Below are 25,986 nucleotides of genomic sequence, written 5' to 3'. Positions count from 1 at the left end.
AAAGCATGCCAGTGTCGGTCCTACGATTTATCGGGCGATCAAATGCGAGTGATAAACATCAAATTTCACTTGCCGGTAAATGCATATGGGTCATTACACGTCGAAATCTACCGGCAAATTCATACTACAGATACATAAAAGTAAGTATATATTGCTTTAAACTAAGTGAATATTAGTGTAGCCACTAAGTGAAATTGTACCACTGTCAGGTTCGGCTGATGCCTTCTCCCGGCCGGGCATCGCACACATTACGTAGAACATCGAACAATGTGTGCGACATTTTTTTGTATGTATGTACCAGATTCTGTGGTTCAACTTGATCTAGCGGCCCCAGTAGTATTTTGCAGCAAGACCCCCCTATCTACCGCTACTAATTAAGATTTCATTGCCTGTGTGACATCCAGAAACGTTTTTCGCCGGCCGGTTGAATATACGGTGTGCGGTTAACAATTCCAAGGATTTGCAGATCTTGCCGCCCAATGCGATTCTGTCAAGTGCTTTAAGCCGAACAACCATAATTATTGGCATTCCCGGCTAACCAGACGGGTGGAAAACTGTATCAGCAAAATGGTAAAGTAGCTCCGTGAATTAAGACATAGTATCAACGGTGCGACACGAGGCAACATCAGCATCAAACCACTCAAGTTGCCGATTCTGTGTATTTAGCAATGATGCGCGGCACAATAAATTCATAATCAGTGGAAAACCGTGGTCTGCCGCATTAAAAGCCGCGCCCTATCCGCGGAGACAACACGCTGCAGCCAGTCTACCATACTATCGTATTTTGTCTTTACCAAAGTACTGCAGCACGCTTCGTTCCCCGTGTGCCACCTGTAAAGGCCACAGAAAAATGAAATTCCTGCAAATCTTAACGGTAACCTTTTTGTTGAGCGAGTGCAGCTTGTCCTTGACGATTGACGCCAGTTCCACCGTCGGCTCTTCGCCTGTCAAGGACAAGACACCTGGTAAGCTGCCTTTTTTAACCCCGAAAGCCTCCTATTCCCCAAGTATAAACTTTCGTCTCTGTTCTATAATTCTCTTTAAACGATTCACTAAGTACTGGATTTTAAAAGGTCCCAAAGCCATACGACACTCGGTCATCGTGAATCGGACCCACCCGGAAGAGCAGCACGCTGTAATGCAACTGCTACTGGATCGCTGGAAGACCGTTCTTTGTAAGGATAATAGAATTCATTGCCCTTGAAACCAGATCTTGAATTAAGTGCTATACTACTGCTCCTTTTGTGCTGGTACAGTAGAAGCACCACCATCTTGCATCTTGCACATTTTATTATTGGTGAAGGCTCCGCATACCACCTTTTACCACCTTTGACTCCTAGTACCACCTTTCATACCACTTTTGGCTCCTAATACCACCTTTTGTACACCACTTTTGACTCCGCATACCACCATTTAATTTTTTTCCAGTTGGTTTATTATGAAATAATAATGGTGCCTGGGACATCCGATTTGTGTACCTGTGCAGCCAAGTTTAAGATCGGCTCTTCATATAATGCTGCATCGGAGGTTATCAAATTAAATCATGATTTTTATTTTTTCCGGCTTGCCTATGTAGTTTTAAGGGTTAGGAGTTCTTTCTTTTCACAACACTCCACTATCCATTTTCGGATACCTTTTTCAGTGTGCGATGTTTGCAACGTTGACAGTATATACTGCATCCAGAAGAAGAACTTCCGGTGTGTGTTCGTACTGTTTTTCCATAGCGTCGATTGCGGTACTTACTGATCGCCTTCGAACTGCCGTCTTTTTGCAGCTGGTATACCAAAAGATTTGGATCTCGCTTCTTGATACCACAAAATTCACTTGATAGCAGTTTAACTTCTGCTTAAAATTTTAAAATTAAATGGTGGTATGCGGAGTCAAAAGTGGTGTGCAAAAGGTGGTATTAAAAGCCAAAGGTGGTGGGAAAGGTGGTACTAGGAGTCAACGGTGGTATAAAGGTGGTATGCGGAGCCTTCACCTTTATTATTTTAAAAACATGAAATATTATGACTACTTGAAGTAGCTTGGCACAACTGTGATACATATATGTAGTACTATATATACATGATACATACAAGCTTGTCCGGTAATTTCTGACGAATCAATACAGCGAGTTACATAAATTTGCGTGCTACTCCAAACTTTACATTACGGCGCGCCACGCCACACTGTTTTAACACGTAACATGCATTTGGATGGCTGGTGGTTTGGTGCACGCAGTATACTGTAATTCAATGAGAATAATAGTAACTGCCTGGCGGAATATGGCTAGCAAATGGTCGGTGCAGTAGGCGACAATCTGACTGCGGAGCGCATTCAGGCAGTTTGATAAACGTAGTGAAGTGGCCATCGTTATGTATAAGCGCAAACTTCGCGCTTGCTGTACCTTTACGTAGAAAACTACCGGAAAAGCTTGTACATGCGTGATACATACACTCATACAGAAAAACTGTGATACATACTTGGTTTGTAAAATTGTGATACATACGTTCACCATGTGCGACTACGGTATACATACTATTATAATATTTTTACTACCACAGTAATAAGTGGGGATGTCAGTAGCGCACCTAGATAATCCCCTGTATTGCTGCCGTCACCCGCCTGGAGTGTGGCAACACATATGGCTAAGTCTGGCGCGGTACATAAGCACCATGTATAGCGACAACCTCATACTCCAGCCGCCTGACGGCAGCAAGTACAAGGATTATCAAGGTGCGCTACTGACATCCCCTCGTATGTAAAGGTTCGTCATTGGTCACTATCAGTGTCGCGTTGTAGCTGAGAAATTTGGCCTCACAGCCACCGGAATGTATTTGCTTAATGAAGAAGCGAAATCTACGACCACGACGGACCAGCGGATCATCACGTACGAGGTTGACTTCACCATGGATGACACGGCTGCATCGCCTATCGCCAAGGCTCACGTGATTGAAGCCCTGAACAAGTCCCTGAAGGAGCAGCCTCTCGCCGGTGTGACCCTGCGCGCCACACCCCAGCCCCGTAAAATCTTGATTGATTGCTTGTTGGACTGCGATTAGCTGCCACATTCGTGAACATCGTCACATACCGTTGAAAGCAGAAGAGCATTGAATTTTGCAGAGATGTACGGCACAAACATGCGCAATGCGCATGCATCCTTCTCCAAGTAGAAAGATACATATCTGCGATCCCTTATTTACGTTAGCTGTCTCACAAATTAATTACTTAATATGCAGTGCTACCATTAATGTCTTTCATTCGCTATCAAGCTTTTTGAAGTTTCTCAAGTGGCTAGAAGCTTACTGTTATAGTTTTAGGCTGATTAATACATACATGTCCTTCAAAATTCACTTTGCAGACAAATTTGAATGTCCAATATATCGTATGTACCGGCACAAACCCTGATGATGAGTTTCCTAAAAGAACTTTGGCAAAGCAACTTTCATGCGGAAAATAAAGTTGTCTGTCTATTTGACTTTAATGTCGATTTATTGTTATTGTACTTAGGAAAATAAATTGAACTCTTTAATTATTTTCCTTTAATAGGCAATAGTCATCAAAATAATAGATAACTCAAGGTGCACCACATCATAAATAAAATATATACATACATTGAAAAAGCAGCATACAGATAAGTCTCTTTCCGTGGGTTAAAAGAAACTTTAAGGAATTAGCAAACCAAACTTAAGGTAACTTTAAGCCAACTTTGGTTCTAATTTTCTAGATAAACAGTGCTTAATCTGAAAACGCAAAAATAAATACTCCAACCACAGTAAATAAATGGAAAGTTTAAAAGAATTGATTAGTAGTAATCGCGCAGCAACTAAACACCAGTGTGGCGCTGTTTTTTGTCTCCGCGACATCCAGGGACGTTTGCCGCCCGCTGCTTGAATATGCTGTGTAAAGTTAATAATTCTGAGAATTCCGAGGATGTGCAGATTTTGCTACCCATTGCGAATCCGTTGAGTGCTTTAAGCCGAAAAACCAGGCTGTCATTACCGGCTAACAGGGCTGCGGGATAACTTTATCAGCAAAACGGTCAAGTAGCTCTGCGCATCACGACGTACTGCGAACGGTGCGACACGAGGCGTTTCAAATCGTTCATGGCACCATACTGTGTCACAGTCTGTGTGCAAAAGTGCAATTACCCCGACTGCTTTGCCTTTTGCCGTGTAATTGTCAATTATATTCAGCACAAGGAAAACGTCGTCCGCCGCTACAAAAAGCGCGCAGGAGCAACATAGTATTACACACTGCCGTTTCTGTACGATTTTCGTAGTGTAGTTTGGCAACCATCTCTTACTCTATCGGATTTTCCTTTTTTAAAATATTGCGTTTATTCCCTTGTTTCGCCACCTGCAGAGATCGCGAAAAATAGAATGCACACAAATATTAGCTGCGACTTTGTTGCTGGGCGTATCCATCTAGCCATGGATAGTTGCCCCTTACCCCGCGTCGAATCTTCGCACGGCAGGTAGAAAACGTAAGAGATTAAGGGGATCCCTATGAGATGAAAGTGGGTCTGGCAAAACATGAATAGGTTAAAAACAACTGGAAGATCATTGTTTCCATTGTTCTGACTGCATGCGCAAAGGGTTTGGCTACACAATGGTGTATTGCGATCTTGTCTACGCTCTCTCTGGACAGAGCTATTCAAGAAACAAAGGAAAAACTTTGAATTCAGAAGTCGAATGAGAAAGTTTTTTCAAATTAGATGTGATACACATCATTGGATGTGTTTTAGCCTAGAAAGCTTATATTCTCCAACATGCTAATAAAAATGTTGTTAGTTTACAAAAAATCGAGAAAAACACTTTTGAAAAGTGTTTTTTGAGTTTATTCAAACATGCCTTATTGGACTATGGCAGTGTCTCGGTATATAAGCTTTCTAGAAAATAACACATTATCTGATGCCCATTTGGAAAGTGTAGCAAGTTTTACAATGGAGTTATCGATTTTTAAAGCCATTTCACAAGTTTTTGGAAAACGGCAGCTGAATGAAAGGCTTGCTGACTGACCGGCAGCAATGTGTGGCAGAGCCGGCTACCCAAGGCCGCGTTTTGCAGGATAGAGATCAGACAGAGCATAGCTAGAGAGGGAAGAATCAGCTTGGCTCCGGCCACAGGACAGCATGAGGCGTTCTGTTCTGCTGTCCAGGTCTATCTGCCATGCGGCTGGCCATGGCTAGCCGATAACATCATTGCACTTACTTCGCCTATGCTGACCCGGTCTTGTTTTTTTACTAATAACTTATGATCGCAATACAATATATCCCATCGAGACATACTATTTGAAAGCCCGAAAAATTTCCTACAAGCTGATGTTAATATCGATAACCCATTTATATGAAAGTCATCTCATAGTGATCCCCTTAACTAACGCTACCCGTCATTCCGGTTAACCATATAAAAAAATGCCAGAGTATTTCGCTCCGTCGTTCGCACTGTTCGCCACACGATTGTAGTGTATGTAGCTAATGTATGTGCGATGAGTTGTACAATTTTTTTTATTGGCACATGCAGGCTTGCTTTAACAGTACCGTGCTATAGTGAAACCTTTTATCACAGTATACAGACTGCGGAACATGGCCACGCAGGCACCGGCTTCCAGTTCGCGAAAACAGAGGCACTGACCAACCAGGTGTCGCCGCCGCTATTAAGCGGCCCCCAAGGACAGTATATAACGGGTCGCAAACGTAAAATTAATTAAGGTCAGCAACGACGCTCTGACGAAACAGACGGTTACAGATCATTCCCCGGCTTTTCCCGCATATCAGATCCCATACTCATCTTTTCTCGGTACCTGGCAAGCTATCGGAGCAACGGAGCGGTCAGCCTTTCGCTAGCTGATGCTTCCGTTCAGATAATCGTTGTTGTTACTTTACGATTTTTAGTCTGCGGCGCTGTTGCTCTGTATGCCGATTAGAAATTACGCCAAAATGCCAAATTGTGTGATACGTGTAATTTTGTTGGCAACCGTTATTCACTTTTGAAAGTACGGTATGTTATGTTCTAGTTTTGGTGCTTTTTCCGTACCGTCCACTGGCTGGTCGGCAGCTTGCGAATCGTATTAATGCGTAATTTGCTGTTAGAGTAATAAAAGAATATTTTATGCAAAGCCGAAGACGAATTTCGTTAATTTTTCTTTCGAGTTTTGACTGTTTTTGGCTTGGTAAATGCTTGTAAAGTGCAGACCAATGCAACCAGTATCCGAATTTGCACATTACCATTCCCAGTTTTCATATCGCATTTTATTCAGTCGTGGAATGACAGAACAAACATGACATTAAGCTGGAGTTTGCACAGCGAGCAAATACAAAGCATGAGCGATGTACAGACATTAACGATAGTCGAACGTAACCATTATCATCTCCAATAATTTACCGTTAGAAAAACCAGTCACAGCACAGGCCTACTTCCTTTTACCGAACGGTCCGTAAAATCCGCCAAATCCTCCGTACCCGAATCCACCGAAGGGATAACCAAAGCCTCCAAAGAATGGGAACCGATACCCAAATCCCAGTCCATACCCCAATCCACCATATCCGCCGAATCCACCGTATCCATAATTGGCCGACACCTCCAGACTGCACAGCAGCAGCGCACAGGCCAGGACGCAGACGACAGCGGTGAACTTCATGGTAACGATAACTAGAACAGAATAGACTGATGTCCGCACGGAAATGCTTGTATGGATGCCGGATGCACAATCACACAACGGCTGCGCGATTTTAATATATAGGATTAGCTACGGCACGATCGGACACCAAGTGGTGATATAATTCGTACAGCGGCTATTTGCGTTGCTCTCTGTGTGAGTGAGAGACGAGAGAGTGTGTGTGAGATACGTGGATGAGCTCGTGCATGACAATTCACATGCTAATGATGGCCTAATTGGCGCTGCTGATGAGGCCAGGCGACGGACGTAATAGACCACTCGCACTCGGCTGCTTAAAGCCTCTTTGTCGTACGCTGCGCACAGCCGGACTCGCGCGCTCAGCTGATATTTACCGTTTATGCGGAGAATGATATTTATCCGGGCTAATTTCGCAATGTTGAGCTAATCAACAATATTTATTTAGACAACGCATTTTTCCATTGCACTGTGAGGAGGTACTCGTCGCGGGTGTCTAGAGCTTGTCCAATGTCTTCCGGGTCCATTTGCATAAGCGCATGCCGAGTGCTGAGAAAATGTGTAATATGCGCTTACGTGTTGCTGCAGTAGTACCGGCGTGCGTAACGTATCCTTATTAATTTATTATTATTATTCCTTAATGGGGTTCTCGTACCGGCTTATGCAGCCGGTACCGCCGACCGAACGTTATGCCCTAATATGCCACACATTTACTTCTTCAATGTCGCCATTCATTAGTTGGCTGATAAATGTATTTGTTATCATTAGTTGGATTTAAATTTGGATTAATAGTTGTCAAATTATATTATTAAAAAAAAAATCTAATTATGAGTTGTGTTAATTTTTAAAGCCCGTCCAATAGCTGTTACGATTAAATCCCCGTACAGATAGTTAGCTATATTACATGTGGCTATTATTATTCTGATTAGGAAATGCCAGCGAAGAAGAACCGCAGAACAATATACTCGTGCGTTACTTTGTGCAATACGTCAGTATTGTACGTAATGATCACCATTAAAGGTAGGGAATGAAAAAAAATATGCTCGTATTATCATTAAATTTTAGTAATTAACGGCTAACATAAAAATTTAATACCTATCGACAGCGTTGTATGTACAGAGTACTCGAAAACTATACGCGTTACTATCGACTAAATGCATTTCTTTTTGGTACACAATGCAATCATTGCAGTGCAAATTTTATTACAGTACACTGAGTACTTGCTAAAATCTAAAACTTCAATTTTTTTATTTCGTGGCTTATTAATTCATTTAATTGCACTGTTGTTCGTCAACCATGTATGTCCAGAAGATTAAAACGAAATTCAGCTGAAAATTTAGTTATCCTGCTTTTGCAGTTTATTATGCAAACAATACTAGGAAAGTGCACTCGCTTTTTGCGGGCACTGCATGACCGAAGCGTAGCGTGCTCGCATCACGGTTTTTTTCCGGAATGAACCATTTAAAGCTGCCTTCTTCAAAGTTAATATTTTGTCACAGAATTAATAATCGCGCAGTTTTCACAAAAAATGAAGAGTGCATTTCCTGATATGGTCAAAGAACCGCCTCTTGTATTTCGACACAGGTATTTATTGTAATCAATTCCCAAAATCAATTTCTTAATTTATCTGGTGTGTAGATTCTACCTTCTTTGTTTCAAAACCGGAACGGGCTGACCCTCCTTGTGGCGATTTGTCCCATGAACATATTACGCAGCATGTCAGTACAAAACTTGAATCGAATAACGTTGTATCTGTGCACGAGCCTAATTTTTTTACTTGCTCCCTATTGAAGTTAATAGCTTTCCCGGTATAATATCAAAATTTTATTGTCGCAACTCGAGCTGGTGGTAAAATCTGGTTTTGGAAATACTTGCACGTTAGAATAATGACTACTGTAGCCACCCCATGAAGTTGCTGTCAGGTAAGGACGCAGATACCCATGCCGGTATTGCGCTTGTCACATCGAGCATCTGTGACTTTTTCCGTACTTTCGGGCAACGCAATATAATCTTATCTGCTAGATCGTAAGATTAAGATCGTGACGCGAAATGCCAAAATTGAGGTACCAAAGAAATATATCCCTGAAAATTTAATTAAGCAGGGCAGCACTTGTAAATGGCTACCGTACCACTGGACATTTTATCAAAAGAGATGGTGACCAATAAAGACAAATTTAGATGCGGCCTGGACATGTTCGGACAGCGCGCATCTCTGTATGTATCTGATAAATAGGGAGACCATGTATGTGTGCCTTAGGTGGTGGTGACCGACGGACACCATAGTTTGCTTGCGGCTTGAGTATATACGGCCAGCGCGCATATGTGCGTTAGACCAAAAAAAAAAACAGGGTTATATGATTGTTAGCATGACATTATTACATAATTATTTAATTTATCAAGTATTTTAATTTGTTTTACAACTTACGGGTTATCAGTGTTATGATTTCCACACTAAATATAATACTGATCTCAACACATTATTTTGTGCAATGTTATATGTCGCAGAATACTGAATCTGTCAATGTCATGCTTGCAGACTAATAGCATTATTAAAATTTCACTTTGTCGACAATACCAGTACGTATTTTTCTATCCTACATTATAAGGCATCGACTTCCGCGCACCATTATCAGGAAAACTTTCTCATCTTTGCCCTGCAGGTCACTAGCTGTCGATTATTTTACTAAATTTTATTTGTCAACTTTTATCGTTAAGATCGTCAACGAAATACATCTCGTTTTCCACACGACTTGTATCAAAATAACAGAGCACTTTGATTTTGTCCTTTTCACGTTCCCACTGTAATTTGCTGGACGCACTGGACTCAACTGTGTAAAAGTGTCGGTAACCTTGCCATAAACATTAGAATGGCAGAAAAAACCTACGATTCAGTGGAATCAGGCCAGCCGAGTCTGCATTGACAACAAATGTTCAGGATGTGCCTGATGAAGTTATCATGCATATCTTCTCATTTCTCGATATAACTGATTTCAGCAATAGTTCTATGTAAGGCTTTACAAATTTCTGTGCACCCAGTTTTACAATTTTTGACAGCACAGCTATTATACCTCATTTAACAACAATTAAATAAAACAATTAATTGACAATTAAAGCATAAAATAAGCAGATATGAAAAAGTAATGAAATTAAAAACTTCCTGAAGTTATGTTATAATGCTACTTACTACACGTATCTGTACGTAATTGCTGATAAAGCGGAAGCTCTCATTAATAAGCGATTATCAAGAGAACTATCTGGACGCTTTGTGACCTTTCACATATAACATAGCGTGTGCAAGCAATGGGAGCGTGTGAGCCGTTACGCCCGCCTGGAGCGTACCGTGATTATCGACCTCCGCAAATGGAACACCTGCCAATCCCGTTTCGTGTCAAAGGAGCAGGTGCGCACCCAACTGGCATCCGATGGCGCCCAGGATGCCCAAGGAGCAGACTCTTATCTGAATTCCCTTAGCGATGGCCACAACGCCTCCTAGAGCGGTTCCTCACCGGTCGCACCCGCAACTTCATCCTACGTTGGCCATGGGACTCGACTCCGCCCGTCGCTCAGATCGTCCCGGTCCGCATTACTGCTCCTGTTCGGCCAAGCCGACAAGGAAATTGCAAGTGACTCTGCTAAAGTATTATCTCGAAATGGTTTACTATCCCCAGTACGCCGGGAACGCGGACGTGAATCTCGACGGCAGCGTCCGGGAGCTCACCGTGACGCTGCAGAATGTGGAAATTATGGCCAAGGTTTTGCCGCATGTGTTGCCGACATTTGTCCGCGCCGTACAGCTGGAAAATGTCACCACCTGAGCTGTCATTTTCCCACAGGAACCGATTTATATGGGGCGAGCCGCCCACATTAGTCATGGCTTTTTTCATGAACTTTTGTGGCGAGTTAATGGGAAACAATAGTAAAAGATACCTGGCGCTCGAAAAATGGCCTTTAACCATCGATCTCTACTTAGTTGTGAAAACAGGCCGCCGGATCAGATATTCTTGCCGTTACCGTTTTTCCCCGTGGAAGTGTTCGGCCTAACACTAGAGCGGATCAAGAGAACGCCGGTGTGACTGCAACATTTTTTTGCGGAGGTTTGCAAACGGTACTCGAATGCTCCAGATGCTGGCGGTTTTCAGGTAAAATACTGTGTGTTTTAATTTTGCAGAATTTCGGGATTCTTCTTCCTCTGACTTATTCGTTTTTAATAGAATGATGTCAAAGTTTAAAAAAGCACCAGTTAATACCATTATGTCTCATTCATGACTTGATACAAATAGCTACTGCATATTCACAGGAACAAATGGGGAATTAGGAGCAACTTAAGGCGGTAGATCGGTTTGAAACATGCCAATCTTTATGGCTACTTTGAGAATTTGTTGTGCACTTTGGATTTGTCTGTTCTCGAAGTGTGTAGGTTCATTATACAGCTAATAAATCGTGCTTTTAAACCGACAGTTTCAAAATCAGCGCAAAGAGCACAAAAGCAATAAGAATTTTTATCTTGCGTGTGCTCTAAAAAAAATTTTCAGCTAAGCACCAAATGTATAATCAGGTTTTCTGTTTTCAGATGAAACATAAAAGTAATTTACACGGAGAAAGAAGAAAAACCAGTAGTTCTGCCATTCCGTGAACGAAAACTGGCTTGCGCGCTTAGCTGTCGTGCCAAAAATAACGCTACAAATCAATCAGTTTGTCTTGTTACGGCACAATGCTTCTCAGTTAGATAATCTATTTAATAACGGGAATTTGTAATGGATTTGTAATCTGCATCACCGCACATTATCTGCAAAGAAATCCACCGAAACCGCAGAACAATGAGGCACATCTCTGTCTGTTCTAAACATTTAGACCAGCAAGATTTATAAGAGAAATTTTTACTGATGACAGCCTTCAATTCACGCTTCACAGCAAACGATTGCTATAGACTTACAATATAGTGGCTTGCCCATCTTTGACCGTACAATGTGGGCATGAGAAAAAAGCGCGTCCAGTAAACGATACACACATGTTGACCGCAAAAAATGCATGCTTACAAAGTAATCTATAGATACGAGGCAATTTTAAATTTAAACCAAAAAAGACCAACTTTTCCTTCTGATCTTTTCAGTTATTCGAATTTTTCTTGTTTTTTTTGTGAATCGGTCTAACCTGGTGTTCTGGTTCATACAGATTCAGATCACCGAAAGTCTGTGATAAACAAATGCTTGGTCCTGTTGTTTTTATTAGACAAGGCTTTATAATATTCTGGTTTAGCGAAACAGAGGTATGAGCAGAAGAAACACATAAATTAAAGAAACGAATGTGAGAAATGCTGCTATAAAAATGGCGCACAATTCGTAACTAAAGAAAAATAAAGCGGAGAAATTGTTAACTGGAGGCAATAATATGTCGAAAATCGAAAATTTCGGGAATAGAAAACGGGAAAGGATTATGAACGGCAGCGTACTTACTGAAGAACTTCGAGAAATTCGGCCGGTCACTACAAGGGAATAAAGAGTGTATTCACTGGTCGTACTTGTAGTTGTCACATGTCGGTACCTGTTTTAAGAAACCCCTGTAAAAAAACCCTGCTGCCTTTTCGTACTTTCAGACTAACACGCTTCCTCTAAGGCATCCTTTTTTTCACAGGAACCGTCTCCGCTTCCGTCTGCGCTCTAGAAGTTTGTTCAATGTCTTGCTCTTGTTTTCGCTTCATGGATTGCAACGTTTTGTCTTTTTTCATGGACTGAAATGACTTTTTTTCATGGACTTTTCATTCATTTGAGGTAGAAATACTGGGGAATAAGCTGCACTTTCTGACCTTTAAAACATACTGATTTTCTGCACACCATTTCTCCACTGCGGCCGTGGCATCCTGCAGAAATTTCTTATCTTTTTCATCACAATCCTTATCCTCTTTGCGGCACAAAAACAAAATATCGGTTTCCGAAAACGTCTTCGGCATCATGGGAGACAGCTATAGAAAAATTGCCAGACTGGCATGCCAGAATCAATCAAGAGCGAAAACATTTAGACAGGCAGAGACTGAAAACTAGTACCCATGGTTTGAAAATAGTACATCCTTACCTTTTCTTCAGAAAGCTGTTGCTTTTCGTCTTGGCCTTTTTCGTAAAAATTGACAAACAGAATTGGATTTTTAGTTTTCATCCCGTAGTTAAACTCGTTTGGGAGGACAATAAGATTTTTCTCACACCAGGCAACAAATTCCTCATCAGCGACGGAGTTAGCAATTTTCGCTCGGATAACCTGCAGAATGACATGCTGTAGACAAGCGCAAACTGCTACTCAGCGCTTTTTCAGAAGCAGTACTAACTTTCCCGTTAACTTTTTCTTCAGGAGTTTTATTGGCATACGTGCGCCCAATGATGGTGTAAAGTCGCCGTTCAGCAATTCTCTCCAGTATTTTTTGCGCTTCTTGGATTTTTTGCGCTTCTTGGACGTCTGTTGGCTGTTGCGTATTATTGATCAAGAAGCGAACACTTTCGTCCGTAGCCAACAGAAAAGCGCCGTTCCCAATTTGATCATACTTGAATATGTTTGAAAGCGCATTCTTTTCCCCATTATCATCCTTGAACAATAGACAGTGTGCTTCGTTTGCTGCCACCATGGCATTCTACTCTGTACCATCATAGAGTCCAGAACTAAAACCACCGGGTGACGATAAACCTTTTTATGCATCCGATAACGCACATTGAACATGTCGTAAAAGTTATCCATTTCCTGAAACACAACACATAAACGTCAAATTACTGTAGTCTGTACGTAATATGTATACAGTATCCATGTAGGACAAAAAATCAGCATGCCTTTGACCGGCAGGTCATCAAACAACTGACCAAAAATAGTCATTTTTATTCAGGCAGTAGCCAGATATATATCTGTAACATAGAAACAACCCTGCGCATATAGACATACTAAGAAATTCAGTTTCTAAAGTAAAGAAATAATATATGTATTTGTTCCTATTTGTAAAAATATATTTGTGTTTAAATAATAAGACGGGCTTGATTAGACTTGTTTACAGCGCACTTTTGCCGATTTCACGCAATATTACACACCTTATCCCGGTAAGCAATTTCAGAGCTTACGGATCCGTCTTTTGCTTTCACCTGGATAATGCAGGAAAAGTCAATGAAGCGCTGATGACTAAAGGAGCCTCCTTCGTTGGCCTGCCGGCGGTCTCGCGCTAAATAATCCCATTTATCCACATCGATCCCGCTCTGCTTATTGGAAACTATCTGCAAACAAGCAAAATTACAATTGTTTTGCCCGCTTTTAGTTTTACGAATTAGCTGGCCCAGGAAGCATAATGTAGATAAGACGCCAATGGTTCGATCCCAGACAAATAGTTGCTCATTCTCTTGAAAACAAGATTGCATGCAGTTGCTGACAAGAAATGATTTACTTGGTAGAGAAACAATCGATCTTTCGCCTCCTTTCCGTCTGGCTCGATCATCTTTTTAATGATGGCAGTAGCAGTTCCCGTTAGACCGTAATTTTTGAATTCTCGATACAGGATGCCATTTTTTGGGTCGAGCAGGTAATCAATGATTTTTCCTGCTACCCCTTCGTGCTATAAATAAGACACGCAAACAACTGTTATCTGAGGCATAAGGCGACCAACCTTAACAGCCTTTAATGCGACGTAATGCTGCTTTGAGTTCAGGAGACGTTCTGTGTCGGTAGGAGACTGGTTAAAAAACTATTATAATGTTTTGAAAATGTACATAGTACATACTGCGTAATTTGGCATTTAACAAATGTTTATGTGAGTATGCAAACAAAACAACCGCACATATTGTGCACTGCTAACTTGTTACTAATAATATGTCTAACGGCAAAGCAGCGCTCACCTTCCATGATTCGCTTGGATGCATGCTTTCCATAAAGGCATCGAACATATGACTGAACGGGCCATGGCCTAAACCGGCACGAACAAGCAATAATTATTACGGTAAATAAGTACAGATACCGTATTTTATAGTGTGTTACTACGGCTTATTAGGCAATGCTGTACTAAATTTTCTAATTTCTGCAATAGCATGTTTTTGTACCAGTATCGCGATTGTTAAAGAGCTTGGTAAAAGACTTCAGCAGCATACTGGAGAATCCCGCTCCCGCGAATTTCTGCGACAACGATTATCTCTGGAAATTTAGAGAGGGAACGCGGCATCTGTATTGAAAACCGTGGGCGAAGCGGATAAATTTAACGAGATTTACTTGCTATAATTACGTATTCGTTTACTCATCTTATGTAAACAAAAGTGTAATGGTGCAGTTGTACCAGTTACGCCGGTAGAACTACGTAAGACAAATTTAACTAAATATTTTGTGCAGTATTAACCGCCTTGCCAACAAACAGATCCTGCGTAATAATACAAAAATCTTGTACAGATAGTATAATACAACAGTTTTGTACTATCTGTAAATGCCGATATAAAAATAAACCTATGGTAAGCCGTGTGCACCCGCGCACTCAGTAGTAAAATATAACAAAAGGAAATACTTCTGTAGATAATAGAATGATGCTTTGCTGCTCAGCAAACGGGTAATAAGCAACATACCGATATCATGCAGCAGACCGGCTAGCATGACACAGAGGATTTCGTCGTGTGTGATATTCAGTGTCGGATGCCGTACAGCCAAGGCTTGAATCAGACGTCCTGCAAGGTGGGCGGTCCTGCAAATGCATAACGTCTGCGCTGTAAAAAAGTTGCTAGACATATTAACTGGTTTTCTACTACCACTGAATTAATACGGAATTTGCCAATCAAAATTAAGCTCGCGCAAGAAAAGCGGGAGCAGTTTAAAAGGAAAAGCGTAAACCCGTAAGCTGTAAACGGTTTGGTTTATATACCCAATTGAATGTTCGAAGCGTCTGTGATTAGCAGTTGGATAAACGTATGATGCCATTCCGAGAGCCTTAATTTCTCGCAGTCGTTGGAAGGCTTTGGTATCGATTACTTTCACCAGTAACGGATGAACTAAATAACAGTTATCTATTAATGACTATTGAATGTTCATAAGGAAGAAGCAACAACACAGATATTAGACACTTCTCTGTGTGATATTATATTGACAATTACTACTTGTATATTAACGCTGGTTATGTTATATCGTACTGAAGAGAGAACAACCAAGTTCTAGTCACTAACTCACGTGAAATATATCCATGCACAGAGTCGTTGATAATCTGCCATTAAAATGATGGATTATGATAAGAAAATAGATTTCAAGTGACCGCCAGTGCGCCACAAACCTTGCCATGATTTTCGGTTTCCTTTGTAATTTCTGCCACAGCTTCATGACCTTTTAGCTCCTGATAATCTTCAGGTGTCTGAAACGCGGAAAGCGCGATATTGCGAAATTAACTGAAGAAGACATTAATGTGTGCGGGACATACTTTTTTGGTGTTGGAGGTTGGTGCTTGTGAGCTGCTGTCCATTTTTCGTCAAAGTGTTAAAATTGAAGCAAAAGGCTTAAAAACGGTTAAAGCTTGTAAAAAGCGTTAACGGATCGATAAATTAATTTACTGCAATGGCAAGGAAAAATGTTGAGGGCTTGTTCACAGTGTAAACGGATGGGAAATAAAATAAACTGCTATCGTAAGGGAAAAACTTGAGGGGCTTGTTCAAGACATAAACGGTTAGGTGTCAAAAATGTGTTAAAAAAGTAACTTAAACGTACGTTTCGTTTTTATATGCAGCAGTATGTCGTGGTAAACCGCAACGAACGCGGACACGTGTTGGAAAACGCTGGCAGGCTTCCGCTATCCGGTAGGGTTAGCGAAACACCATTTTGAATTTCCTCCATTCCCAGTATGCAGTAATTTTCCCCGGAAGACATTCCGCAATATGCAATCGTTAAGATGCAGTTGTCAAATGCGCCATTCACTACTGGGAAGTGACCGCCTTGATTGACGACACTTGGACAATTACTGCTTCGTACTACAGTACCTGTCTATCTACTGCATAGTGCGTACTACCATACCACACACAGTACCTGGTGCATAGGGATTCACAATGATTTTGCCCAGAGGTGAATGCATTGCGCGTGGTACGGTACTAATGTACGGTACTTACGGTTAGGAGACCGGTTTTCGAAAATGCTCAATCATATCCCACGATGACACACGATTGATTAACCGAAACGAGAACAATACCGGTTTTTACAAAGTGACGTTGTAATTAATCATTTATCTCATGAGCGCCTTCTAATTACGGTTTACTACAATACTTTGCTTCTTGTAAGCCTGTACACTTAATTCATAGCGGGATTCGCTTTGTTCGGTCTTTCATAATACTGTTTCGAAACATCATTTGATAAACTGGAACATCATTAATATTTTGAAAGACTTGTATGCTCCTAATCTCTTAATCTCTCTCTCAATTCTCTCTTAAATTTCTCTTAATTTTCAGCTCTTAAAGCACTTAATTTAATTTCATCTCTCTTAGTTTTCTTAAAGAAAAGAACGAAAGCTCTTAATTTTCAGAGAGTATATCGTATACGCGACCTGATACTAAGTAACCAACGTGAATTTCACCTGCCGAGATTTGCTAAAACGAAAATATTACTGACAGCTAGGAACCATGCAAGACGAAAAAGTATTGGTCAGCAACAACCCTTTTATTGAATTTTTGCCTTTGCGATTCAAAATTTGCCCGCAGATGGCCTTGATAGTCAGTGGCCCACTGACCACGATTTTCCAATAAAATTGCACATTCCCACGCCAACGCCCGGCCCGCTCGGCGAACCATTTGGCCAGATCCTCCATGGCACAGGTTAAGCAGTTAGGACACTCTGGACTGCTGCTAGTATCAAAGGTCAGATCACCTCAGTGCCCGACATTCAAGGTATCAATCGCCTGCGTAGGAGCTGATGGCAAGCTCCTGTTTTTCGTAGGTAATGATGCAATATTAATGGAAAACAGAGCCTGTTTCCCCGTAGTCAGTTACCATAAACACCATGTTCTCGGTAAACAGTATTCGTAAAAGTATTTCTCTTTAAACTCCCGACCGGCATGGTCTTGGTTTGCTAGGAAATACCACCCGATTTACGATGTCGTCTTCATAGCGATTCAGCTGAAAACACTGTGCCATCAATTCCTCGCAAGTTTCTGCAGCGGCTGTGGTGGCGAGAACTGCGCATGCAGTTAACCCTACGGCAATCAGAACGTTCATGTTCTGCGTAATTTTGTGTGTTCCGCTGTGTTAGTGCGTATAAAAATTACGGGACCAGCTTGTACCACTGGGATAATTCCGCATAGTTTCACCCAAACCGATTTGGTTAGGCGAAGTTATGAGCTCGGTCAAAGCATGAAAAGGCTGTGTTCCCGTTGTCCAGACATTTACAACCGTGAGAAAGATAGCTACAGTGGATCATGTGGATGGTACATTCCTGAGTGGAACGTGGTCATGGGCCGGCTTTGTAACACAACTGTCGGACCGGTGAAATTCTTCCGCGCTGTTGCACATTGTACACAAAAAGATTACGCCGCCTTCGACGCTTGTTGCTACCTGAGTCCTACTTCCCCGTCAGAGGAAAACGAAAATGGGCCCGCTGCCCGTCAGAATATATGCCGGTGTGTTGTAATTAAAACAGGATTCATGTTGTACAAGCCATTTACGCTCTTAATCATATTAAAATAATATTATTTGTAAATTGTACGTAGATAATTGACTTACGAACTAACTTGAAATGTTAAATCGTTTTAATATTTCAGGTTAGTTCGTAAGTCAATTATCTACGTTACAATTTGCATGCGTGGTAAGCTTTGATGCCGCGTATTGCACCGCAACGGGGTTTTCTTACTACACCACAACTGCTTATACTCGCGTTTTTTTGTTCAGGGAACTGATAGAAACCGCACAGCGCATCCGCGGCCAGGAAGGCACGGTAATGAGCGGGAAATGTGGACGAGAAGCAATGGAGACTGTCAAAAGCGCAAAAGCAGCTGCATTCCGCACATTTCAGGAACTGAACATCCTGAACAATTTCACTAACTGCAACAGTTGTCTCTGGACTTTTGATCAATTGGTTATTTAATATAGCAATTTTTAAAATAATATGTGCTTGAATAGGGCGATTGTATGAGCTCTATACGTGTTAACAATAAGCACAGTATCTCTGGGGCATCGGGAATGATCCTGATAGACCGGATACTGTACGTCGCTATAGACCGACTACATAACAGACCGGCTATAAATCATTATTTTACAGTACTTCTAGCTAAATAACCAAGTTGAGGCGCAGGTACATCATAAATCATAAAGGAGAACAAGAAAACATCAACAACTACGGTAAACACATCCACAAGTATTCATGTATTCATGTTTCCCCTAATCGTTGAATCTCTTAATATATAAATCTCTTAATTATCTCTCTAAATACTGATTCGTAATCCACTTAAACGCACTATAAAGTAGTATCTATTTTGCAGTGTGAGGTTTAATGTTGACGCTGCTGGATGATGGTCTTCCATCACAGTTGTTCGAGGTCATTCGGCTTCTTCCGGGCCATTTTAATCTTGTTGCAGTACTGTAGAAACAGTATTGTTGAAATGACCGCGTAAACACGGATTCAGCTGCGCTGCCTGTAAGCGCAATATTGTGACTGATCAAGCAAAAATCGGAAAACGGATATGGAGAGCAACTGACCTACGGTATTGTATCTGTAGATTAAAGAGCTTCATAAGGTTTTTCTGCGAAGGATCCGCTAATACGTACCACACTTGCCTATTGCACGCATTGAACGGCCTGCACCTTTTGTGTTGTGAACTTGTGACAGATTCTCGAACATTTTGTATAAGAAGCAAGTTTTCCTAACGAAAGCTCATTCGTCTTTTTGCTTGCTTATTTGTCAAGACGAAACACTCAGGCCAACATACCGGAAAAAGTGTAGGGCAGTGCGTACACCTGGACCGGTAGAGTTTCCCCTAGAGTTATCTTTCTGTATCTCTTTATGATACAACATGGACAACACAATTATGCCGGTATATTCATTTCGGGAACCCAAACGGACGGAACGTGTGCTGAACCATGGAAACACGGTGTTAGTGCAGCGAAGTGCCGGCGTTTGGTGGCTGGGTTATATCCAGGATGTTGACTCAACGGGCGATCACATGTTCATTGATTTCGATGCAACGACGGCCCCGGCATCCTGGATCCATGCCAGCCAGATCTGGGCCCACCCATGGGTGGATATGGATGAACAGACCATGGACGTTAAGAAGAAAAAGCGAGTCGTGCAGGTGGCGCTGCGGAATGACGTGGACGGACCGCATATCTTTCGGCCGGCGCGGCTCATTGTGGCAGTCTATCAGACTGGAGTATACTACGTCAAACTGGATGGCAACGATGCGCCGCGTTATCTCGCTGTTCATAAATGGCAGATAGCCGCCCAAGCGGCTTTTCGAGGACCTTCACTGATGAGCACAAGCCTTACAAGGCTGCATTATCGCAAGTTTATCGTTCCAATTAGCGAGGCGCATTCCCTGAAAAAGCTGGATATGGAAGCCATACAAAACTGTTTCCGTCAAGCTGCCGCACTGTTCAAGCCCACAGTAACCTTCCTGGGTACAATTTATCTCATCAATACAAGGATCGCCGAGCGGATGTTTGTGTCAGTTGAAGATGGCTCACTGAAGTTGGTGTGTGCCCAGCGCGATGCTCCACGTCCGATGGACGCCGCCATCTGGAATCAAGAGTGTTTGATGCAGGCATGGCAAAATTCCCACACCGATAATTCTAGGGTTGTTGATACCAGCCCTTGGACAGCTACAGTGGTATTGGTAAATTGGTATACCAGTTTCTACCACTGGTATACCGGTTAGTACCACTGGTATTACCAAAAATACCTGGTATTGTAATTATGCTGTGGTATTTAGATTTTTTCATAAAAAACAAATCGGCCTTATGTTTCAGTCGGTAAAAAACGTGATTGAACCTTCGTACCATCGAACAATTTGGAAAGTAAATAAGAATCAGTAAATTTTGCAATAGGTAATTCCACTATCTGCCGGAGACCCCGAAATGGTAAAAGAAAACGCCTGATCCGGACTGAGATTTCTTTTGATTCCGATTCCTTTCTCGAACGACATGTATTAGCAGCTGGATTCATGATACAGAAGACTGCATTTTAATTTTAGTCCAGTTCCTCAACCGGTATTTGTGTCAAAACACATGATATAATACAGATAATTATGCTGGTCCCAACTCTCAAGCGAACGCTTGATACCGTATTGAGGTGGTGAGCGAGCGATAAGCGTACTGACGCAGAAAATGAAGAGATACATAGTTTACATACCTATAGACTATAGTACATATTATATTCGTAAAATGCAACACCGTAACAGCTACAGAAGTGAATTCGCGACTCTCTGAACTCGATTCCCTAGCTCCAACAGTCCAAAAATTTAAAATTAAAGTCTTTTTGGTAATACCAAATGCAATTTGATATACCAAACTTTATTTGGTATATCTGGTATTTAATCTTACCATCCGAAGCCTGTCTGATATACCATTGGTAAATGGTATACCAGCCGTACCACAATACCAATTACCATTTGGTATCAACAACCCTAGATAATTCTGTCTGGAAGAAGGTGTCAGATCTGATGGATACTTTGGGAGAGATTCCTTACAATACCGGTAAGTCAATAATGTCTTCTCGAGATACTCTCATTACTCTGTAAGTATGCACAAGTATTAAAGCCTCTTGAGGTTGTGCAGTTTATGCCACGAGTTTCATAAGCGGGGGCACTAAGGAATAAACCGTTGTTTTGTAGAGGGGAGAATCTGGGACTTGGATTATCCGGTGGTGACTGCAATTCTCATGGACCTGGATGTGCACACACAAGCGAGATGCCAAAGGTGGGTGTAGTCATTGTTTCATCGTAGCAAAAGTCGTTGTTCTGTATGTTAAGAATTTTTGGTCTCAGTAGTAAAATTATTTGGTGTCGAACATCACAATATTATGGTGATAGACATCAACATTTATGAACGCTGAGTATCAAAATTTTTTCTATCTCACAATTATCGAATAATTCTCGAATTATCAAATAATTTTTTTATAACTGAAAGTTTATTGGGGCGAACAGTGTGCATGATGTTTCCCATGTACCGACGCGGACGATATTAACTGAGTGTGTTTTTGGGGCGTTCGTTCTGGGGAACTATGAGTCGGCTATTCAGAAACGTTTCGTGGAGGCCCGTATGTGGTAACCTGTGTTCGTTTTCCTCTGGCAGAGTTTGTACTTACTGGAATCGCCTTTTGTCTGCACGATCCACGGCGTCGAGACATGTTGTCATCAGTGCGGCCGCAGCGTTGCCGAACCAATCGAAATACTCGGAGCACAACATAATGTACGACCTGGCCTGGTGTATGGACCGCGCTCTGACCAGGCACTCCAGAACTCTGACGTTCCGACCGTCTGCCACCATTGATTTCCACTCTGTATTGCTGTCGGTGCTGAAGGGCATGCTGAAGGCCAAGAAGATGTTCCTGAATCTGATTGTCATTCAGGACGGAACCAGCTCTACCGGAATAATGGTCTGGGGTGGAGGTCAGTCTCTTCCACAGACTCAATCACAGTGGAGGTGTCAAATTGCGCCGGAACTGGTCACCGTTTGTCACCGACTGATTCTACGGAATCACGCGATAGTGGATATGGCTGCTGGTATGTGCTGGATTTTCCACGAGAGCGCTCTCGGTTACGAGGAGAAATGGATGCACTTGATGGTCTATACCAAAGAAAGACGCCATCTTACCATAGCGATTCCTCAGTTGACTTTCCACTCAACGGATTCGAGCGCGGAAATGCTGCGGCGATTACTGATGGCGGCGGAAGAGCACTGTCCACCCGTCAGTACAGCGGATTATGACAAGGCTCAACGCGCTTATCAACGTTGGGCGGACACGCTGATTAATCCTGAACAGTGGACTTTTGCTCGGCACTGGCTTAACCTGTGAGTAAAATATAAGTAATTTATTGGTCAACTGATTTATTTTCGAGCGCCAGATTGATTTACAGTATTTTCGAGTAATATCACTGTAAGGGCGACGGCGTTAACAGGCCTTTAAATGATACTCAAATTCGCCTAATCTAGTATTTTCGGATGCAGATATTTGATCATATTTCCATAAAAGCTTGCCGCCTGAGCTGAATAAATATCGTTTAACATTTTAATTAAAGAACCTTAGAAGCGATTTGTGAATATAAATCGCTAAATTTGCAGGTACAATGGATTTGGGATAGACGGATCGGTGAAATCGTGCAAAGACGTTGACTGGAAGACTTTGGATATCTCTTCTTTAAATAAGCTGGCCGTGCAGTCTCTGGCTGTGTTTTGTAAAACCTGATGAGAGCGGCCATATGTATTTTACGTCTTTACCGTATAATAAGCTCATGTTCAAGGTATAGATTTTTGAATGATCTGGGTCATTTAAAGATTTCGACTAATAACAAAATATTGTAATCGTGTCTGGAACAGCCTTTTTAGTGTCTTCTGATTGTCCGCCTTCCGAGGAACAAAAAAATTATTTTTATGTACGTACTCGTAACACTACTTTGAACTGACTATCTTGATCGAATAAATAAAAGTAACGGCATATGTGCGTGTGCAATTTGTATTTACTTCGGCACACGATCTGCCACTTCAAAAATTTGACTGATATTCCCAGTGTGGCGCTGAATGGCGATCGTCCGTTTTTAAAAGTATTGGTATGTACAAATACACATCTTTGTAGGAAGATGCCTAACTTAGGGGCAGTAGTATAATACAAGCTGTCTGGTATGGTACTCGTATCATAATGAATTGCTCTTACACGCCACGCGAGAACACCAAAGGTGGGCTCGGAATTTACTTCCTTTGGGCAGTTATGCCGAACATGGCCGGAACCGGCCCCAAGCTATCACAAAGACAACAAGAACAGAAAAAATTTTACGCAGCAAGTGACACAAGTTAGCGTTTAACATTTCCCAATTTATACCAATTCACACACACACACATAACTGTAGCAGAGAGACCACTAGAACGAGGGCGTGTCGTGTGTCGCTATGCCCAGATTTCTGCGTCTCTTTGAATCCAATCTATAACAAACCGGATGGCAGTTAGGATATGGGGCCAGCCAGGTCGCAGTTAGCATTCGAGGAGGCAGATTAGAAACCGATTCAGATACGCATCTTGTATGTGATTGCTCTTTTGATCATCGCAGATTTGGTTCAGTTCGTTGGAACAGAAAAATAGGTTATGACTACGCGATTATCCGCCTTGCCGAAGCCGCTAATACTCCGCCAAGGAAAGTTATCTAACGGCCTTCGTGAGCTTGTTTCTCAGCGTATATCTTCCACGTGAAGAACAAAGGATAATTATAAGGCTACACGGGATTTTCCATTGGCGGTCGGTGTCATTTACCATGAACGGAACATCTCGCTACTTCCGACAGTTCCGCTCCAGTGGACGCGAAGTGAACTACGGGAACACGGTGTTGGTGCTGCGCGACGATGGCCAATGGTGGCTGGGGTACGTTCAGGATATTGACGGCGACAATTTTCTCGTTGATTTCGACATGCCCTCCATCAGCGCACAATGGATTTCTTCCAACCGTCTCTGGCTGCATTACCAGATTCACCGTCAGCCTATTCGACGTCTCTCACTACAGGCGCCGTTGCGCGATGTCGACGGTGGGCCGATTGTTTTCCGGCCGGGTGCTCCTATCCAGGCGCTACCCAGAGCGTTCTACATTGTACGCCAGGATGATGATCAGGACAGCATATCGGCGGATTCGTGCATCGTGGCGTTTGAAAATGACGTAGTCGAACGGTTACCGTCAAACGGAGAGCCGAGTGTTTTTGACCCTAGTAATGAGTTCGTCTATCGCAAGCACGTCATCGACTTTCCCCAGGCTCAGTTACTACGGGACGTGGTCAGCCTGCCGAAGTTTTTGTCCGAAACTTGCCGGTTCGCACCGGGAAATGGTGATCAGTGTGATGCCAGTTGTACGTTTGCTCACTGGTTTGAGGGAACTTCCATTATTTTCCGTTGCACCGGTTGTGGCATGCGGCAGCTGAACAGCCCTGAATACGAGTTTACTGTCGGGTGCCGTGTGTTTGCACGAGCGGGAATCGATACTGTCACTTTCGTTTGCGCGGAAGTGCATGATGATGCCGCCGGAAGAAGCATGTTCTGGGATGAGCAGTCGTTGAAGGAAGCCTGCCAGAGATGTCTCGCGGTGCAACCGTCGAGACTAGTGAATGACCGTATCCTTGGTGTCGGCACAAACGATTCGATTCAGTTCGGTGAGTTTAGTAGAGTCTGTTAATAAACCTCAATTTACGTACTATCGATCACACACCTTCTTGGTACAACTGAGTACAAACTGTTACAGTAGCAGCTTGCATTCGTTCTACAATAAAGCGTTTCCATAAGACCAGATCGGTAAAATTAAAAATTACAACAGAAATTTCATTGCAGACTTTCTGTTTTTTGCAGCCGGTGTGGAAGAGGCGAGTATGAGTGACCTTCCGCACCATATTCTCGGTTGCGTTCTGCTTGATTTGGATATCGTTACTCAGTTACGAACGAACAGGTGAGCCGGCCGGTTACCTTGTTTTCGATAGAAAACATACTTAAACAGTAGATACATCCACATATTTTTTGTCTTTTGATGTACTGCATTTCCTCCTCCTTTGCGATTAATTTCATTTGCAATGAAATGGATACAAAATTAAACACGAGTTTCCTTGAATGAATTGTCGGACCATCTACTGACCGTTCTTCGCTCTGGCTTTCAGGGTGTGCGCCCTATGGAGAAATTTGCAGAACTTTGTAGGCAGTCGATGCGTAATTTGGGATACCTCCATGCTTTGCCAGAAAACCAACACTGCGGATTTTCCCGCCGCCTGGTTTTGTTACTATTATCAGTTCGTAACGTTGGTCGACCGGACGGTGTCCCGGCATACGAAAACGCTGCTGTTCCGTGAACCGGAGACACGTGGTGGTCACAAGTTTCGGTCTCGTAGATCGTTCTCCGGCAGAATGTTCATTGTGTCACAAATTCTGGGAGCGAAGAGAATCCGCATCCCAAAAATAATTGCCAAGAACGATCAGGATTACTTGTTCCCATACTGCGTCTTCCTTGACCTCAGTAGGTGGTACTATGGTCAATCACATCCGTCACATGAATGTTGTGCGTTGTCGGCAGCGCTGGCGGTCTGTGAGGAGCTCGTGCTAATCAACTACACAGCGTCGGATCCTACGACCATCGGGAGTAACCTGCAAAAGATGGTCGGAGACTATTAATTCGTCATGGCAAGGCAACAGTAAGATCCACCGTGACCCGCAGCCAACGGTGGTTATTCTCTTC

General features: G+C 42.4%; 3 protein-coding genes across 3 annotated transcripts; 2 read left to right on the top strand and 1 right to left on the bottom strand.

The window, feature by feature from the left end:
- Positions 1–719: 719 nt before the first annotated feature.
- Positions 720–3,281, top strand: LOC129591526 (uncharacterized). Its single transcript, XM_055487195.1, has 3 exons — positions 720–965; positions 1,074–1,175; positions 2,785–3,281. Exons 1-3 carry the CDS (start codon positions 851–853, stop codon positions 3,042–3,044), a joined length of 477 nt encoding a protein of 158 aa, XP_055343170.1. The 5' UTR covers positions 720–850; the 3' UTR covers positions 3,045–3,281.
- Positions 3,282–11,844: 8,563 nt separating this feature from the next.
- Positions 11,845–16,261, bottom strand: LOC129591494 (deoxynucleoside triphosphate triphosphohydrolase SAMHD1-like). Its single transcript, XM_055487166.1, has 14 exons — positions 16,025–16,261; positions 15,881–15,958; positions 15,781–15,814; positions 15,479–15,605; positions 15,186–15,301; positions 14,475–14,542; positions 14,027–14,194; positions 13,680–13,859; positions 13,246–13,341; positions 12,935–13,189; positions 12,688–12,867; positions 12,422–12,577; positions 12,206–12,346; positions 11,845–12,100 (listed from the first exon to the last, which is right to left on the bottom strand). The coding sequence occupies exons 1-13, from the start codon at positions 16,064–16,066 to the stop codon at positions 12,227–12,229; spliced, it is 1,620 nt and encodes a 539-aa protein (XP_055343141.1). The 5' UTR covers positions 16,067–16,261; the 3' UTR covers positions 11,845–12,100; positions 12,206–12,226.
- Positions 16,262–22,098: 5,837 nt separating this feature from the next.
- On the top strand, positions 22,099–22,980 carry LOC129591456 (uncharacterized). Its single transcript, XM_055487115.1, has 2 exons — positions 22,099–22,586; positions 22,857–22,980. Exons 1-2 carry the CDS (start codon positions 22,099–22,101, stop codon positions 22,978–22,980), a joined length of 612 nt encoding a protein of 203 aa, XP_055343090.1.
- The last annotated feature ends 3,006 nt before the right edge of the window (positions 22,981–25,986 follow it).

The sequence above is a fragment of the Paramacrobiotus metropolitanus genome, unplaced genomic scaffold, assembly GCF_019649055.1.
Source record: "Paramacrobiotus metropolitanus isolate TYO unplaced genomic scaffold, Prichtersi_v1.0 Parri_scaffold0000046, whole genome shotgun sequence".
Classification (NCBI taxonomy): Eukaryota; Metazoa; Tardigrada; class Eutardigrada; order Parachela; family Macrobiotidae; genus Paramacrobiotus; species Paramacrobiotus metropolitanus.
The sequence above is the reverse complement of the archived record's forward strand: the minus strand, read 5'-3'. Positions and strand labels throughout refer to the sequence as shown.